Source organism: Lissotriton vulgaris, chromosome 6 (assembly GCF_964263255.1).
Source record: "Lissotriton vulgaris chromosome 6, aLisVul1.2, whole genome shotgun sequence".
NCBI classification, from domain to species: Eukaryota; Metazoa; Chordata; class Amphibia; order Caudata; family Salamandridae; genus Lissotriton; species Lissotriton vulgaris.
The window spans coordinates 1,752,829,399-1,752,849,867 of NC_141694.1; the positions used below are offsets into that span (position 1 = coordinate 1,752,829,399).

At 43.7% G+C, this 20,469-nt stretch overlaps 1 protein-coding gene across 2 annotated transcripts in view; it reads right to left on the reverse strand.

Moving 5' to 3' along the window:
• Positions 1-20,469, reverse strand: part of LOC147709418 (xanthine dehydrogenase/oxidase-like) — a 379,031-nt gene that overhangs the window by 267,740 nt on the left and 90,822 nt on the right. For both annotated transcript variants that reach the window (XM_086927988.1, XM_086927987.1), the window contains exons 5-6: positions 15,415-15,541; positions 10,148-10,209 (exon numbers count right to left, since the gene is read on the reverse strand). In XM_086927988.1, the coding sequence (XP_086784114.1) occupies positions 10,148-10,209; positions 15,415-15,541 (189 nt within the window). The remainder of the gene's footprint in view (positions 1-10,147; positions 10,210-15,414; positions 15,542-20,469) is intronic.

Consider the following 20,469-nt stretch of genomic DNA (forward strand, 5'->3'; position numbering starts at 1 on the left):
TTGTGAAAGAAGGCAGGCTATGCTGCAGTTTTCAACTGTGTGTGTATGTGCTCTTTGCATATGTAGATTGTGTTTATGAATTACAAGTACATTATGCTCATAGTGAAGATTGATTAAGTGCTGTTTTACGTAAACTCTGGTTCTTGTCAAAATAGTCTAGAATCGTAAGAAATGGTTTGTATTGAAATATTGTCTTTTTGGTATGCATATCTTATATAAAAACCTATTGAGTTCAGTGATCAGTGTGATTAAATTAAGACAACTAGGTCGAATTACAAGGGGTAATTATTGTTCTGTTGAATACAAGTACAAATCACAAGTATTTCAAGAATTGTTTTATTTTATGCCTTTTAGTCGTGTTGATAATATCCCAGAATTCCTCCACCACAGAAGTTATTTCCTTCTCTGCTAAATAGGAACCCCCTAATCTGCCAATTCCTATCCTGATTCCCCCTCACACGATCAAGCCGACATCTTTGGTATTTCTTCTTAAGTAGCACCCTGCCATCCTGCATCACTTCCACAGCCACTGCTGCTGCATATCAAGAACTGAATAGCTATACATTTTATTTATTTATTTATTTATGTAGTTTGTAGAGCGCGCAGCTACCCCCGAGGGGGTGTCCCGGCGCTAGAACCTGAACCTCCAGGGGAGAAGAAAAGAGCAGGGAGGGAGTTAGCAGGAATAAATCAGAGTACAGAAAAGAGCCAAGTTTTGAGTCTGGCCCGGAAGATGGATTCAGAAGGGCAGAATCTAAGATCGATTGGCAGAGCGTTCCACAATTTTGCCGCGATAACACTGAACCCTCTGCCGCCCATTCTGGTGAGTCTAAAGCGGGGAGAGATCAGAAGGCGGAGATCGCTGGATCTCAGGGATCTGATGGAGTGGGATATTAAGACTCGTTTTTTCAAATAATTGGGTCCGAGGTCATTGATGGCTCGGTAGGCAAGGGTAAGGATCTTGAACTGGATACGGCTGGCCACCGGTAGCCAGTGAAGCTCCTTACGATAGGCGGAGACTGACTGACGGTAGGGGATATTACCAATCAATCTGGCTGCCGCGTTCTGGACAATCTGAAGCCGGCCTATCAGATATTGAGGGGCACCAGCATAAAGACTGTTGGCATAGTCCAGGTGAGACGTAATGAGAGCATGGGTAACTGTTCGACGGGAGTCCAGAGGGAGATAGGGAAGTATCTTTTTGATCATGCGCAACTTCAGGAAGCAGGCAGAAGTAACTTTATTAACCTGAGTTTTGCATGAGAGGGAGTCGTCAAACTGAAATCCCAGGTTACGAGCAGAGTGAATGGGAGAGGGAGCAGGATCAAGCGCCGAGGGCCACCACCAAGAGGAAGGGATGGAGTTTTTCTGATTAAAAAACAGCACCTCTGTCTTGTCTGCATTGAGTCTAAGATGGTTATCAGTCATCCAGGCACTGATGTTGTTGAGGCACTGGCGGAAGTTGGTGAACGCGGATTCCGAGTGGTCTCTGAAGGAAAACATCAGCTGGGTATCGTCAGCATAGGAGACCACCCTGACTCCATAGGACTCCACAACGTCGGCCAGTGGGGCAAGATAGATGTTAAAAAATAGAGGGCTGAGGGCAGAGCCCTGTGGCACACCACATGACAAGGGTTTATCCTCAGATTTAAACGATCGCAGCAAAACCATCTGACTTCTTCCTGAAAGGAAGGACGCGATCCAGTTGAAGGCGGTGCCGCCAATGCCTATCTGTTTGAGTCGGTCAAGGAGGATGGGGTGGGAGACAGTATCAAATGCAGCGGACAGGTCGAGGAGAACCAACATGGCCTCCCCGCCCCTGTCCACGCATTCCCGGATCGTCTCCGATACTTCCAGCAGGGTCGTCTCAGTGCTGAATCCCGCTCTGAATCCGGATTGTGAGTCGTGCAGCAAAGAGTTGCTTTCCAAGTACTCCGTGAGTTGCAGCTGCACGGCTTTTTCCAGGACTTTTGCAGGTTTAGGGAGAAGGGAAATGGGGCGATAGTTAGCGAAGATAGTGGGATCAGCATCTGACTTTTTCAGGATAGGAATCACCAAAGCCTCCTTCCAAGTGGTAGGGAAAAAGCCATGGTGGAGGGAGGCGTTCCAGATGGAAAGGAAGGAGCTGGCTAACGAAGGAGCCAGCTCTCCCATAAGTTTAGCAGGGACTGGGTCTGAGGGGGCGCCAGATTTGCAGAGGGTGAGTAACCTAATGGCAGCGTCCAGGGTAAGTTTATTGAAGGAAAGGAAGGACGGAGAAGCTGGGGACCTAATGGAGGGAGGCAGGGAGGCTAGCCCTTTAGGGAAGGAGATACAGAGTTTGTTTATTTTTTCAAGGAAGTAGTCAGAGAGTCCCTCGCATAGGGCCTGACTAGCAGAGTTCTGTGTGGCCCTAGCAGGAGGATTAATGAAGTCTTTGACAATGGTGAACAGGATTTTTGACGAGTTTTTGGCATTAGCAATTTGAAGAGAGAAATGGTCATAGTAATTTTTTTTTGTTTGAGGAATTTTTTCAAAGCAGATTTGTAAGTCAGTTTAGCTTCAGGGTCATAGTTTTGTCTCCACTTACGTTCGAGTGCCTTGCATCTGCTTTTTTCCTCGCGGAGGGAGGTGGAGAACCAAGGGGCGGAGGGACGTGTTCTAGTGGAGGCAATGATTTTCTGGGGAGCAATGGCATCAATAGCTTTGATTAGGGCGGTATTCAGCCTAGAGACATTTCCATCAATATCAGTGGAGAGGTATTCCGCCTGAAAGTGGAATACTGGGTCCAAAGTGGCACATGTGACCTTATGCCACTTTCTTCCCAACTCTTTCCTGGGGACCGTGGGAGCAGGTTTCCGGCCTAGAGCGAGAGAAAAGGGGATAAGATAGTGGTCAGACCAAGTGAGGGGAAGGGGGGGAGGACTGAGATCGTCAAGAAGTTGGCAAAGATAAGGTCCAAGGTGTGACCAGCAACATGAGTGGGACCAGTGACTAATTGTGTGAGATTCAGACTATCCATGGTTTCCAACAGATTGTTAGCCTTCACACAGAGAGGGTTGTCTACGTGGAGGTTAAAGTCACCTAAGACTAGAAAATGTTGGTGTTTAAGGGATAGGTCAGCCAGCTGGTGAATAAGTGCAGTAAGAGAAGTGGAGGCGGCAGTAGGGGGGTTGTAGACTAAGGTACCAGCCAGTATAGCTGCAGCGGAGTCAGATACAGAGAAGTACATGGCTTCAATTATACCGATGTTGGTAAGTTTGGTGGCGGTCAGCTGAAGATGGGATTTAAGGATGACGGCTAATCCGCCTCCAGATTTTCCCCCAGCCCTATTGATGCACTTTATATCGTAGCCTGGGGGGATGGCAAGATAGATATCCGGAGAGGAGGAGTCAGTGATCCAGGACTCAGTGAGAAATAAAATATCCCACTCGTCAGAGGAAATTGACATCCAGATGTCGTTGGCATGACGGGGTAGTGACCGGCAGTTAACCAAGCCTGCTTTCAGCGTCCGGTGGTGAGACGAAGAGAGCTGCGGTTTAGGATATGAGGGGAAACGAGGTAAATAGGGCGGGAGTGTGAAGTTACATTGAGGGCAGTGGAAGGGATCATTTTCCAAGTGGTCAGGGTTGCAGAGGGTAGTGGCCGAGCAGGGGGAGGGATTTAGGAGCAGTAGTTGGGTGTTAGTCCAGCACGTGCGGGTAGAATCAGCGGAACCGGCAGGGGGTCTGGCCCTGGGCACGGTCCAGGCGCGGACGGGCGCAGACGGGCTTGCCTTAGGCGTGCCTTCGGCGCGCAAACGGCGCGCCCGCTGCGCCCGTCCGCTGCGCGTACGGAAATGACACATGATCTAAGTAGGAGTGGGGTGGGGCGTGGCCACCAAGGGGGCGTGGCTAAGTCGCACGCCGGCAATGGCGCCGAGTTACCTTCCCAGAAATCGGCTGTCAGCGCTGAGGCGGCGCTGAGCCCACAGAGCGGTGGGGATGGCAGTCACAGCTTCATTACAGAGGTAAAAGTGCACATAAAATCGGCAATTTATCCAAAAGGTGACACACAAAGATTAAAACAATGAAGCAAGCGGCTCCCGGCTTTTCGCCTCAGGAGTTCCACCTCGCATGCCCTTTTACAAGGCCAAAACATCACATCCCCATTTATGAGATCAATACACTACTTTGTTCGCTCCTTCTGAGCAACTTGGATTACAGCAGTATATTGCTAATTTGCCTTCCTCAACCCTCATTCATTTAATTGGACAAAGTACTGAATGTGCTGTAACTATCGGAAGCATGCTTCTACATCCTACTTGTAGGAAACTCACCTTTTCTGCACGAACACCCCAGATTTTTTACTTATGCTGAACCCTATATTTTTGTTTACTTCAGAACTCTGTGTGGATGTATGACGGTACGACTCGTACCGTCACAGCGCGTGCTTTTACAACACTTCTTTAACAACGCAAGTCGTTACAACGACTTGCGTTGGGGGGCGCTGAGAGTGAATAGTATAATTTACTATTCTAACACCAGTACCCGTGGATACTAGGGAAGGTGTTGGAATAGTAAATATACTATTCTTTATCCTCTAGCGCCCTCCAGCGCAAGTCGTGGTTACGACTTGCGTTGTAACGGACGCGTTGTAAAAGTACTGCGGGGTAACATACGCGTCGAAAAGGATGTTCCCCACTCTGTGCACTTTATCCCTAATAACTAATAGTAAAGGGCCTATGCTCCCCTTTAAACATGATTTTAATTGGCCTACGCTCAGACCAGAAACACTGGCTCAAGATCCCCAAAGTTAAAAAGGCACGCACAGGGGGAAGAAGATTCTCAGTGAATACAGCCGTTCTCTGGAACTCACTCCCCCTGAATCTGCGTTCGGAGACGTGCCTTCTCCGTTTTCGCAAACTCTTGAAAACACATCTTTTTTGTTAACTGCTGACCTGGAGTACTTGCGATTGCCTCTTTTCTGTTTCTGGAACAAGCGCTGGGATGCTCCAGGGTAACTATGCACTATATAAGACTTTAAATAAATAAATAAATACACCTAATTGGTATATTTAACTTGCCTATACGTGCCTAGTATTTGGTTAACGATGTACCCAGAACCCATAGGTTAGATGCCACTAGTAGACCCAGCACCTATTGTGCCATCCACAACAGTGGCAGTACAATAATGGCTTCAAGCCTAACATTGTAGCCTGACTGTGGCAGTGTAAAAACTGCGATTTTACCTTCAAATTAAATACTTTTGACAGGGCAAAACATTCCTTTCAAATATTAATATGTCCCTCCTACGTAGGCTGAGTAGCTTATAAGTCAGTATTCATGGTAATTAAAAGTAGGACATGTAGAAATGTAACCAGCACCCAAAAGCTGTCCTATGTCGGAAACCAACATACAGATAGAATTCCTAATATTGCATCTCTTGAATGAAAATAGTTAGAAAATAATCAAGCAACTATTTGTATATTTATTATAAATCCAATTCAATGGTGAAGTTGGATTTTTAATAAATATTTTTAAGAAAGTAACTTTTAGGAAAATTACCTTTTCCTTGGCAGAAGTTTGCATTTGCGCTCCAGCTTCTGGCAAGGCAAGATGCAATGGTATAAACAACTGCTGGATTGGTGGCCCAAAATTTCAGGTCCTAGGTATAAGGTTGTGGGAAGGACAGTTAGCCACCTGTTTACTCGCTGCATGCTACCCGCTGCTACCTGCTGCTGCTACCTGCTTGTTACAGCTACCGCTATTTGCCTGCTACTACTTACCTACTACTACTTGACCACCTGCCACCTGCCTGTGTTTATGTAGTACAGCACCATAGAAGATTGCAGTCACTCATTTATTTATTTATTTATTTATGCATTTTTATATAGCGCGGACTTTACCCGAAGGCGTCAGAGCGCTTCACATTCGGAACAGAAATGAAACATAATGAGAAACATTACAAAAGAGCAGATTGCTAAAACATACGTTACTTACATAAGGTAATAGTGACAATTGTGAGCAAACAAAAAACATGAGGTAGTAAAAATTGTGAGCAACCAAAAATACATGAGGTAGTAAGGGTAATAATGACAATTGTGAGCAAACAAAATACTTGAGGTAGTAAACATTGTGAGCAACCAAAAATACATGAGGTAGTAAAGGTAATAGTGACAATTGTGAGCAAACAAAATACTTGAGGTAGTAAAAAATGATGAACAACCAAAAATACATGAGGTAGTCAAAAGTGCACAAGAGGAAAAGTGACAAGTGTGCAGTTAGAAGAGAAAACAGAGTATAATTTGAGGTATAATACTGCAATAAGTGCTCGGCACAAGAACAGGCGTTACGTAGGCAAGGTGGTTGTCAGTGTTGTCAGTGTTGTCTTGTTGCCTTGGATCCTGCTGTTATATTGTACATTGTAGTAATCCCTGCTGCTGTGTGGTCTTTTGAATTCATAGTATGTACAGAGGTTCTGTTCAACGCCTGGTCTAGCCATTCAGTCATCCAGCAATATCTATGACTAATCTTTTAAACAGCCACTGCATTGCACAGAGTCTAGTTGGTCAGTGTGTTAGTACCACTGTGCTAGTACTATTTTCACCTTGATCAGTGTTGCGGCTCAGCTAGAAGACAGAGAGCAAACACACCGGGGAGACGCTACAATCAGTTAACAACTAGCACGACCCTATTGAATCCTGTCCACAGGCCCAATGGGACCAACTTTAGCAAGTTAAAAGGACTACAAACACCTCCCTCAGGTCCCTTCAACACAACCCCGAGGACCACACTCTGCTGAAATAACTGCGAAAGCAAAAAACAACACTGAAGAAGCTGCAGTGGGCTGCCAACAGATCACAAGAAGATGAAGTTTGGGTAAAGCTGTTCGTAGACATTCAGCACAATGACAGTGCAAGATTCTGGGGGACGATCAACAAGCTAGCACATCCATTACATGGGGAGTTACCTCTCACATTCCAGAAGACACCTTGGCAAGGTTTTTAGGAGACCACTTCAACCATCAGGGCACAGTACAAGCCATAGGCCAGGAAACCATGGAGCCATGAATGAAAATCTGTTCAGACATCTCCTTAAAGAAAGGCAGCACTCCAGCACCTTCCCTTCAACCATCGATCAGACCATGGCATCCTCCCGGGTCGCCTCCAATGAATGTAATTAGATGGCAAATCAGGAAAGGAAGGAAAGAAGGGGCCCCAGGCCCCAATGGCATCCCCCTGAGCATTTTTAAACAGAACGCAGAATTCCCGGCAAAAATGCTTGAGCCACTTTTCTTTGAAATTTGCAGCATAATCCCGGTCTCCTGGATAGGTTTGTTAAGCCCATCCATGCGGCCGCGATTCTGCGCCTGTGCGGCAAAATCGCGAGTAGGGGGGTTTATGACGGCCCCCAGCCGTCATCAGCACATGAGCACCGTAGTGCATCAGCATGCAGAGGGTTAATATCCCGATATATAAAAGCAGGGACAAGTCCCTGCCATAAAATTACCATCTAGTTGCCTTCATTAACAATGAGTCAAAATACTTTGCAGGAACTCTACTTGAGGAACCTTTGGCCTATAATATTCCCAACCAAACTGGGTTCTCAAAAACCTCCGGCACGATAACCAACATCTTGGCCAAATCACTCCTCATTGATAAAGCAAAAGCCTCAAAACAGTCTCTTTACCTCTGCTATATTGACTTCAGGGCGGCTTTCGACCACGTGGAGTGGGGCAGGCATTGCAGTAAACTCACACGTTGGGGTATTCCCCAGACTCTGCGGGACCTATTGATAACTCTCCACACGGATATCTGGGTGCAGAAAAAGCTGGGAGAAGTAACATACTTCTCAAGACGAATACCAACAAGTAAAAGGCTGAAGCAGGGGTGCGGCCACTCTGGAAACCATCTTTTTTCAATTTTTACTTAGCCAACCTGACACAGGCACTCGATGTCTACAGCTCCCATGCCCCGAGTGTCCTCTATGCTAAGGTGGGTTTACAGAATCTTCTAAATGCAAAACAACAATACTCTGATGAAAACGGATTGAACATAAACTTCAACAAGACATGCACCATGACGATGAGCAACAACAGGAAGAAGTCACCGGTGTGGTTTTGGGGCCACACACAAATTCAGCCAGCAACACAATATAAGTATCTAGGTGTGATTGTCGATAACAAAGGTAAATTGTGTGCCGGGGAGAGGCAATCAGAAGAAAACGTCTGGCATTGGCAGTGAGGCTTAAGAATTTAAAATCAAAACTGAAGGGGCCAATGCTGTCCCCACTCTACCAAGTAGTGCAAGCCAAACTCTTACCAACTATTACATACAGTAGCAAGCTCCAGAGAGGTAGGGATGCTAAAATACTGGACAGCACCCTAGTGAAAGCATACAGAATCATCTTCAGCTTGCCTAAGTACACCTCGCCAGCACAGATCAGACTGTAGTTTAGAGTGCAAAAGCAATCACTGGATTGGCAAGGAGCTTTCATAATCCTGTTGGCCCAAAATCAAGATGGCAGCTCCTGGCACTTCAAATTACCACTTATGGCAGAAGTTGCAACAGGGAGACTGCCAGAACTTATCTTGAAGATTCCCTGCTCAAGATCAGGCAGACCCAGCAAAAAGGAAGCTTCTACCAGCCACTATGCATTTAAAACATTTATAAGGAAATCAATAAAGAGCCTCTCACTAGTTGAAGACAAGGAGTGTCCTCAGGCAGAGCTCATGCCTGGATGTAGCTAAGGTGCACTGGCCTCTATATTCGATATTCAATCTTATACAGGGCAAATTGTTTTTTTGTGAAAAACTGGAGATTTTTCTTTCTAATCACAAATTAAACTATTCAGTAGTCCTCTGTATATTTATCTACCGACGCGTTTCTGTTCCTGGGCGCGAAGTACCAGGAAACTCATCAGGGCAATTGTCTTTAAACAGCAATGGCGATTTCTTTAGGCTTCTTATTTATCTTTCTCTTCTTTGCATAATTTAAACCAGCAGTTAATTATTCGCAGTAGGCAGTAGTTCTTTATTTTTTTCTTTAAGTCCGTTTATCAAAGTTGTATGGTGGCAGATGAAGCCCTCATTCTTGAATCTCTACTCTGCAATTGCTTTCTACTCCTTGTTTGTTTGGCCAGCAAACTGGATTTTAGCATACATTTTGAGGACACTAGAATTACCATGGTACACTCCCCACACATTCCCCAGGTTAGTGTGGCCAAAGACTGCTGGTGTAAAAATCACCGACCAGGAAGTAAAGAAGGAAATACTGGTTTATTCTAGGGACAATTACAACTAAATGCATGCTTCAACTAAAAGCAGGCATTAAATCATGCTCAGATACCTCTGCTTGAACGCAATACACTCACACATTTCCAACTATGGCTACCGATCAATGTCCTAATGATTGTCTGTATCTTTGAAATCCTCAGAATTGGGCTATGAAGCATACTAATTTGAATAACCTGGAAATACTAATTTGGGCAAAAATGTGAGATTTTGCCCAAACTAGGATTATAAACTTTGCTATAATTGAAGTACATTCACAGCTTTCCCTGGACATAGGGAAAATCCTGGTAAAGTTTGAAAGAGGAAAATGTATTTGAAAGAGATAAGACATGCAGCAGTTTGGAGATCTAACTCTAATATTTCATGTTATGCCACATTCCGACTTCCAGAATATGGAATTATGCATTAATACTGCACAGGGTGAATACAACACGCGGTGGTATTGATATATTTACGGGATGCAGCATTACTGCTCTAAATAACAGGGACCATAGAATGAGGCCCTAAGTATTCAAATTCAGCTAATCTCATATATTCCTCCATATTCCTACTTCACATGTAAAATGTTTTGTTTACATGTCACCAGCCGCAGTTCATACAGGTAAGGGCTGTGGGACGTTGGGGCCGGGTGAGGGGGGATTTTGACGAACGATAACCAGGGCAAATTCATTATTTATTACATTTTCCCTGGTCATCGTCCTTCAAAATCCCCCCGCACCCGGCCCGATCGCTCTTACCTGTACGGGCCGCGGCTGCATTTCACTCTTTATAAGGTGACAGCCAATTTAAAAAAAAAAAATTTAAAATTTAATTATGGTATACAATCTGCAATCATATCTGTTCAAATGCTGGTGCTGTGATACATAGTTGAATCTGAATGGTTTAATGCACCTACTTTTGCAAATGTTCTGAAGCCTTCCAGGATTGGTCTGTATCCTGTGCAGCGGCATAAGTTTCCTATGATGAAAAGACAAAATGTAAATAAACCACAAGATGATACATTTTTTCCCATTTGTGTGGAGATAAGGCCAGTTGTGTTTTGTTCCTGGGTACTCACCAGTTCTTAGCAGTCCCCTCACACTTCCTTACAGTCAAATTACCACTATCTTACATTCAAAACTTGCCTTTCAAGAAAGGGAGATGCAAGGATGATAATTGAAGGAAATGCAGTGTTCTACTGTAAGCAGTGAAAGGGGGATCAGGAGTCCCATTCCACAATGGTCAACACACACCGAAGAGGTCCTTCAAACGCTAGTGGCATTCGCATTGCTCGAGTGCAAGGTGGAGCACACAGAGGCGTCACAGGCAGAGGATAAACTAGACAGACTTCATTTTACGGTTGACCGTGGGACAATTTGATACTAAGATTTAGAGCTGAATAGTGTAGCATAACGCTCCTACTGTCATTTTTTGAAGGGGGCAGGAGAAAGAAGTTGGAGCACAAACCGGTCTCAGACAGTGAGGTGTCGGCTTGACTTTCAAAACAAAATCCTACATTCTCAGAGTTAATGACTTCCACATACTGCAAATTCCAAAGATCTATATCTGATGGAGTTACACCTGGACATAATGACCTGTTGAGAACAATTGTCATGGTTTTTCTAAAGGTAGGACAAGCATTTAGACTGCCCTAAACACATTTTGGGGCAGATGTATCCTGCTCCTGGCACTTCAAATTACCACTTATGGCAGAAGTTGCAACAGGGAGACTGCCAGAACTTATCTTGAAGATTCCCTGCTCAAGATCAGGCATCAGGTCAGATCAGGCAGACCCAGCAAAAAGGAAGCTTCTACCAGCCACTATGCATTTAAAACATTTATAAGGAAATCAATAAAGAGCCTCTGCGATTTTCAGCCTTTGCGAGTCGCAAAAGCCTTGATACATCTGGCCCTAAATGTCCTTGACCATAGCTGCTATTTTGTTGTAAATGCAAGGAAAAAAACTGTATATTGTATTGACCTTTTAAAATCTTCACTTGATAATCCTGATGTGAAAGGTGAAAGCTACATTGAAAATACTACTAGGATCACACATGGTAGCGTGCAAGGAAGCTTGTAATCAGGTTTCAGGATATGAGACTCTTCCCACTGCAGGAGGCAAAGAGCCTTGGCAATGCCAATCAATCTTGCTTACGTTAGCATTCAAGCAAGACTGCTTGGCGTTGCCAATGCTTGTTTACACTAGTCTTCGTATCTGTCACGATTAATGCTGCAGCTTCAGCATTTCTGCTGCACCTTTTAATACCTGGCTCTGTGTTTTTGAGGTTCAAGGCTGCGTTCATAGCAGGGCGAGCTGACAAATGAATTGATGGCGAAAGCAAAATGTTCCTGCGGGTGGGTCTAACACAGAAAGGCAGGAAAGCCACAATAAGATTAAGACAACTGAGACAGAGACCAAGGCCATCCAATCTTGTGCAAGGATTGGCTCTGTGGAATATTGAATACAATGCTCTCTCCGACAGCCAGCTAGAGATGTCTATAGTAAGACAGCAAAAATGGGGACGGGGATTGACTATTTCTCTAATGGTTGATGTGATTGCAAGATCTAGCACTGCATAAAAAGGTTGTAAGGATCTAAGTCATGGGCTATGACAGGCCAATACTATTTCATTGCTTAGTGAGCTCCAGATTAGCCGTACAAACATTAAATATAACGACAAGGAGTGCTCTGCATAATTTCTCTTAGGCTAGTGCACTTAACAGCCATTCTCTGTCTTAAGCATCTGACACTTAAATGTCATGTAGACTATATGTGAAGCTAGAAACTCTAGAACAGGAATTGAAGGAGATTGATCATTCCAAGGCACAGGCACACATCGAATGCAAGTACGATAGAAAGTTAAGGAGTCCTAGGTGTGATCAGTGATGTGCACAGCGGAAAGGCTATGTCAGTGAATGCTGGCATACCAGGTCCAGGGAGCACAGAAGACTCTAGGCTATCCACAGAGGTAAGTCAATCCATCAGTGTTTTGAATACACTTTGGTACCAAATGCTGCACTGATGTGTTTCTTTGATAACGATCTGTCTCTAGATTGTTGGTGGATGGTGTTGGAATGATGGTCTGAGTGGGGTGATACCCTTCCACTGCACTTAGACGTTGAGTTGTCCATCATCTGTGATTTTACACCAGACATGCTGAATGCGTCACTGCTACATATGGAGATTTATATGTCAACATATAGACCCGATCTGGGGCAAAAGAGTTTGGGGGCAAATCACGACTCATAGATCTCTGTTGAAGCAATATCTATTAGCTGCAATGGATCATCATGCACAGTACTGATCAGACAATGCTCATCCCTGGCAGGCACAACCTCCTTTCAATCAGAAAGGGCTTTGCCACACCTCTGTTCACCTTCTCCTACTATTTCTATAAATGAAGCACTGTATGTGGTTGGTTGGCTTATGCGCAATCAGATACCATCTTTACGAGAGTAGGATAACCGTGGGATCCAAGCAAACAAGGAATAAGGGACCAGATATACTGGGAAATGAAGCAACTCCATGCAGCAACATAAGTTGCTGCGCCACGTGGTATGAAACAGATACAGCATGACAGCGCCATTTTTACAAAGATATGGCGCTGCTGCTGTCAGCCATTGTACTGGCGCCCTCTAGGCTCTTTTGCCCCACACACACATCCTTAAAACGTAATGCAAGGGTGTGTGATATCTAATATTATGTTTGTACTAGAAGGCTACCCGTAAGGTAGAAAATATGATCCTTAGAACTTTTCTAAATTTGTATGTGTCCCGTACAATACAGCACACAACAAGGTTGGAAGGTTTTGGGAAAAATACACTTTTCTCCAATGTTATGCCTGCCTCAAGGATGCACAGTATTGGTGCAACGTCCTGTCTACCTTTTTCAGGAGATAGATCTTTGCGTCAAAAACAATGGGTGGTTGCACAGCCCGTGGTACGCCCTCTTGTTGCAAAGTAGCACTAGTTTGAATTCATTTAGGTCTCCTTTGAAATACAAAATATTTTTTGCGATGGAAAGTCAATCTCAATTCAAAACCTTGCGCTGATTTGCTTCACTTTTGTAATGCAAACCCAATGGAAAGTTTAAAAAAAAATCTAGACCAAGTTTTTGTTAGCCTGAATATTTCACATGTTAGGCAGTTGGCACACTTCAGCTAGTCTTTCTTTCCTTCTACTCCAACTTTGTAGCACTCCCTTACAGCAACATGTATCTTTGTTTCTCCCGCTGCCTTCCCCCATACTCTTGGACTCAGACCCCCTGTATGTGTGCTTATTTATTATCTAAGTCTCCCCTTGTCAGTTTAAATCGCTCAGGGTGTGGCTTTCTCCTGGCGCTGTTTTTCAGTCCAAGTGTGTCTTCTTTAGCTTTTGGTTCTGTTTTTTTAAATAATGTGTGCCTTAGTATCCTGTTGCTTGTTAGATTTCCTTTGGTGTAGCTCTTAAAATGATGCTTGCATTTAATTTAGAAATAATATTGTAGGGCCTCCAACTACCCCTGAAGATTAGGGTGCAATTAATATAAACACTGTGGACACATGAGTTCCTCTTAAGTTAATGGTTGCATTAGGGACAACCACAGCCATCCAATGCATGCTTTCCTTCAGGTAAGTGAGAGCACAACCAGGGTCACAGGGTGAAAAATATGCTTAGTGTGGTCCGTTGGATGACCACCTGCAGATGCTCTGCACAGAGGAGATATTCTCAGGGCTGTCTACGCCCACCATTAGCCAGATACATACTTTTATTCTCTCTAGATTCTGTTATTTGGGGAAAATCAATATAGACCAAATTCCCATGATCCTTTCTACTGTGATGGTGATGATGTCTACTGACCCCTGTTCTTTAATGCACAGTAGACCAAGGAAGAACCATGACTGTGTGACTGAATAAACTAATACAGCATCCAAAAGACAAAGAAGGATCCAAAACAAACCCCAACTCTTGTTGTAACCTGGATACAGACATTGGAGCCTAAGCAAAGGGGTTTAAATGTAGAAGTGGAGTTGTAGCATTGATCCCTGTTAACCATCATCTGGGATTAAGACCAATACAACATGGTTGATAAAGCTTTGACCACTCCTATGTCGTAACTAAGCAGGGGAGGACTAAAACCTAGTGAGAAGAACATCAGGGCTGAATGTTCTTGAGAAAATGAAACCTAACAATTACCTCTCATAAACTAAAATTACTGTGGGACTGATTAAGAAAGCAAATGTGTGCTTCTCCCTTGTGTTTCTATTCCATTTCATTTTAATTTATTGGGGTTTATTTCTAAAATGCAAGTCTTGCTCCAGTGTGTGGCTCAGCATTGTACATAGCAAAAGGATTCACAGTCCATGTGCGTGGATGAAGAGACAAGCATATAGGTTTGTAATGAGCACAGTAAGTCCAAAAGAAAGTGAGCATCACAGTGGGTAGAGACAGGCGAAGTAAGTATTACACACAATGGTGTTAGATTTTAAGGAGGTGGGATTTGTGCCCTTTCTGCATTGAATCATTGGAGGAGTAAGTTTGATGTGAAAGAAAGATCATTCCAGAGTTTCAGTCCATATGAAGAGAAATCCTGTTGCTGTGTTTGTCCTTTGCAAATCTTTTTAGGTTTTAAATTTGCCAAGAATTTTTAATTTAGCTAACATTTCTATCCATTGAGTGTATACGATACCTATAGGGCTTTCAGACAGTCCTCTACATTCATTGGTCTACTGTACTGTCGTTCATATTTTTCTATTGGTCACTAAAGCATATATTAGGGGGCACTGGATCAGCCCACTTCACCCATTGGCTAGCTTCACTTAAGTGACAACATTCCACCCTTTCACAAAGAGCACATTCACACATAAAGTAGTATTCGTCAATGCATGGACTACCATGGCAATGTGTACTTTTTTCGCTTTTTTACTAATCATTTTTTTTTATATTGGCGAAGGCCTGGTAGCTCTCACAAAAACCTTTTAGCGAAACAAGCATTAACAAAGCCAAAAGGTTGTGAGCCATCACAGACCAACTGCCTTTGCTTATGATTCTTTAATTTGAAGCTTGGCCAAGTATAGGCTCCTAGTAGGACAAACACAACCAAAGATGTTCATTTTGAGTCATCCCTGTTCATAATGTGTATCTATAGCACTTCTCATTGTCGCGATGCCAAACAGTAGTCCTATTACAGTGGAAAAGATATACCTTGGAATGCATTCTCGATCTCTTCCATAGTCGGCTCCGGTGAATTGCGAAGCAAGGTGTACATGGACATGACAATGCCAGGAGTACAGAACCCACACTGGGAGCCATGGCTCTTTGCTATTCGTTCCTGTGAAAGGGGAATATGTACAACAATATTTGAACTATTACTAAAACAAGGCAGAAGAGTGCATCATTGACTGTAACATACACATTGTGTTTGTTTTAGGTACTGATGTGCCTTGCAGCATGATTTCTTATTCAAGGTTGAACATTGCTTCTTTTTTTAATGTTCGCCTGCATCACTTACAATGAAAATTCCCAAAGTACAGTGAGCAAACGTATTGCTGCAAATCATCCTCTAAGCTAGATACATCACACATCCAGAAAACTACAGTAACGTATCAATATATACACAACATCTTTATTGCAAACATACATCTTCTCTGATCCTCTGTGCACTAATGCATTTCAGAGCCCAGCCATTCCTCAGGAAAAAAGTACATTAGGGGCAGGCTCCACTCTGCTCTCAGCAGCCTGTACTGCTCAGAGATGGACATATTCCACCCTCTGTTCTCCTACCTGTTCAGAAGAAGCTGGGGCCCAAAATGCATTAGGGAACATGGGCACACAAAATAAATAATGGTTGTTTATGAAATAAAAGGCTGAACTAAAATGCAAAAGATTTATTTGGAATAAAGGATATGATTTGCATATAAGACCTTTAGTTAAAATGGTAATTTTAATGTTTGAACCGGATATTACTTTGGTATGAGATAAATAAGTATGGTGATGCTAAAACATAGCGCATAGGAGGTAAACACAACCCAGGGCAAAGTGACGTCTGACACAAATCATTAATTGAGTTCCTTGGCCGGTGGAAATTGCCTACTTATGCACATCAAAGGAGCGTATTCACAAACTGCATTTTGTAGTAACATTAATAGTACTAGAAAATACTACTAAAGTACCACACAATGGCATTCTCAAACCTAAGAGTGTAAATCTCCACCTCTACTGTCTCTTCTATGGAGAGATCCTCACACATATACATTTAGTACTTAGTATGAAGGATCATGGGGAGTGGCTGGAAAAAAGGGACATACTTATTACTAAATGGGAGGGATTTAGGAATGAGTACAGAGGGATTTAGGTAGAGGTTTAGGAAGCGGCATGCACCCACCTGCAAGACAGTAAGCCCATTGCTATTCACAAACTGCTCATCTAAAAATACTGATGCCAAAAAGTGTCCGAAAACAGTAGTAAATTACTTCAGCTCAGTACTGGAGTGAATCCAGCACAATACATGGCCAATCACAAGTACTGGAACACCCTTACCATGAAAATAATTGTATTAGGTACTTTGGGTTACCGTATTACATTTAATAAGTGATAGCATTTATATAGTAGGAGATGGGAATGTCATGTTTGGTCTCTGGAAAATTATAGTTTAAAACACTCCTTAATGGTGAAGTCTGATTTCAAGTCACAATTCAGAAAATATCAGTTTCGGTGCCTGCAACCTGTTCCAGGGTCACATGACTAGGTGTAGTTGGCAGTTGGCCTTTGTGTATTCTTCTCAGACAGTATCAAAATAGGGGGACTAAGTGTTGGCAGGATGGTCCATCTCTGGCAGGATTGAGGCAGAGCTGTTGCATACACAACTTTCACTTCAAAGGCACTGGCTCAGCTCACACACAAAGGACTTCACACTAGCCTATTGTGTCCCCAAACAGGCTGGGCCCAGGGCAGAGAGGCATTAAATTCCAGACACCACTGTAGGGGGAACTGCAGAAGCTTCTCCCATTTTAAAGTAAAAACCATGTATAAAAAGGGGACCCTCAGGCCCTACTGCCTTGCTGCTTGAGGCCTGCCCTGCTTGCTGTGAAGGAAGACTGGATTAGCTCCCTTTATCTCATGCGGAGTGACTCAAAGGATCAGCTGATTGACCTCCTGTACTGAGCTACAGAGACTAACAAGCTCCAGGTCCTGGACCCTTGGCTAGCTTTAGGTTGCACTCCTCTCACTCAAAAAGGAGAAATCCTAAATTTTTGACCTCTTTGTGACAAGACAACTGATTAGTTTACAGCAGGATCTTGCTGACCGCCAACACAAAGCTCCGGTGGACATGAATTTTCACACTATAGTGACCGCCAGTGACAACCGGCAATGCGAGATCTGCACTTCACACTACAGCATCGATGGCTCACGGTGACCGCCAACATGAAGCCGATGACCACCAACATGAAGCTCCAGCAACATTCATCTGCAAGCATGACAGGACGTTTGCTCTACAGTGACGAATGTCTGCGATGCCCATCCAGTTCGTCGTGCTACAGTGATGACCATCTGCAACGATCTCCCTATTCCCCGTGGCATCCTCCACCGCAAACTGGACCCTTCACCCCTTACTTTGGGATGGTAACTTTTTCAGCTAGACTAACCTGGTTCCTGTACCCAGCCCAAACTCCATCGTGGTCGGCCTCAACTTGTGACTTTCCCAATAGTCTAGCACAACCAGATGACCTGAGTGGCGCTTTGTGCTCTAATGTGCTATACAAGGTGTCTCCAACCAGTGGCACACAGACACCTTCAGGGTAGCTCCAAGCCTTTAGTTCATTTTTAACTAAGAACAGCAGTTAATTAGTATTGTGTTTTCCTTTTAAAGTTAAGGAAAGGCTGAGTTTATTTTACTTTATTATCAGGCTGCAGATAGCAAAGCCTGATAATGAGCAGTGCTCCACTCAGATTTATGACGCATGTGGGTCACAGAAGTTCAGAACTGAGGTAGGTAACTCTAAAAAATAAAAGATGTCCTCAACGCAATACTGGAGCTTGAGAATAAAATGATGTTTCTGAAAGATTTTAAATGGGAGAAAAGTAAAATGAGGAGTAATTATTAAGTAAACTTTTCATTTTCTCCATTTTCAAAGCATTTACAAACAGACGGCATCTTTCTCCCAATGGCTGGTAGGCAGAGTGCCATATTTATAACTGCAAAATGCTGTAATTTTCTTTTTAATGGGAGAAATGTAAGGTGAGGAAAAATGTTTCTTTGAAACATTAAGGGCATAGTTATGATTTTGGTAGTGTGGGAGCGGGGGCCACCGCCCCGCTCCCACACTGCCAAACTCCACCACCGACCACTCACCAGATCCCAAGTTGTAATACGAGCGGGCGGTCCTGCGGCGGCTGACCGACGGCACTGCCTTTCAAAGTCTCATAGGAAAGCCTGAGAAAGTCATGCCGTGGGACCGCCACATCGCATTCCAGCACTGCATAGACTGTAAAGTCCATGCCATGCAGGAATTGGGCATGCAGAAAGACAGTGGGGCACACCTTGTGCTGCCCTGCATGCACCCCAATACACCTAGACATTAGGGTGTCCACAGGGCCCCCTAAGTTTCCTCACTATCACACTTTTCATGGCGGGCTCACCACTATGAAAAGGAGGGCAGTGAGGAAACTCATAATATATGGTTGGCGGTGCAGCTGCTGCACCACCAGCATATTGTGGCCTCGGACCGCTGCAAGACCACCAGGAATCGCGGGTCCCTGGTGGTAGCAGTGGTTCTAAGGCGATCCAACTGCCAAAGTCATCATTAGGCAGTTGTAGTGCAGGCGCGGCGGTTGCTGCACCACCGCCGTGGGTTTGCAGTTCCGTCGGACCACCAAACTCATAATCAGGCTCAAAGTCTTAATGTTTTTCTCTACTTGAAATTAAGCCTACTAAGTCCTAATGTTTTATGAAGCTTGTTTCTTCACTTTAAATTCCTCACATTTAAATAAAGTAATTATTTTCCTGTTATATATATGGCACCATGTCTACATACCACTGGGAGTAAAATGCCTGCTGTTTGTAAAGACACTTTGACACGGGAGAACATTTTAATTATGAGTTTTATTAAATGCATATACACATAAAGTTAACTCTTCAGTTGAATTTTCTGCCATTTCACAGTGTTGCATTTAGACACGGCATCCATCTTGCTTCCGGTGGCTGGTAGGTATGGTGCCTTATTTATATCTAATAAAATAGATTTTTTTTTTAAATGGGAGAAACTTAAAGTGCAGAAAAATGTTCCATCACGTGCAGAAAAGTTTTCCTTATTAGACCAATAACTGCCACATATAGCAAAAGGTATGTCCTGTGCCTACGACACAGGCTCTCAGTCACCCATACACATATATCCCATTCATTCACACGCATGTTCATACATCTCCCTAGACCATGTACTCACTGATGCACATGGCAGCCCTATCCTAGTACCCCTAGTAACAGTATATTGTTCAAACAATAGTATTGGGCTACAGGTTTATATTCAATGAAGCTGGGTGAGGGTGTGTTTGGTAGCAATGCACAAGTTACTTGGCCTTACAGTAGCTCACAACGATTTTCACTGATCAGAAGTAGCTCTCATTATAGATAAAGGTTGGAGACGCCTGCGCTATAGCTGCCTAAAATCTTTTAAACTGTATATCTTTTTTTTTTCTACTGATTGGATTTTTGCTCTTTTGATGTCAAATAATATATTGCATTTACTCCATACTTTTCTAAATTGGTGTGGGACTTTTTTATGTTGTGTGTTTTCACTTTATTGCTGTTTAAGTGCTGATTAAATACCTTACACATTGCCTCTAGGTTAAGCCTGAGAGCTGTTGTGCCAAGCTGCCACAGGGGTTAAAAACAGGTTAATTTAGTGGCTTTTTGTGGTTCACCCTCACAAGGATTGCGGCTGTTGCTTGAGTAGGGTTTCAACACCACCACCAACAACCAAAGTTCACAACGTGCATCTCCAGGATTTTCATCGTTAATGCATCTCATGGGCTGGAAGTTACCTTGACGTGCATTGGTGACATTCAACGTTTGGTTCAGATCTGCTATGGTTTCTGTGGCTTTCCAGGAGAGAATGTCCTCTCTCAGGAATGATGTCAGCAGGACATCTTTTAATTGAGTGGCCTTCCGCTCTTTCTGTCAGAACGAGGACCACCAACAATGTGTCCTCAATGGCAGCTGGTCTTCCATCAGGCACCCTGCCTTCCTCTGTACTCTAAAGG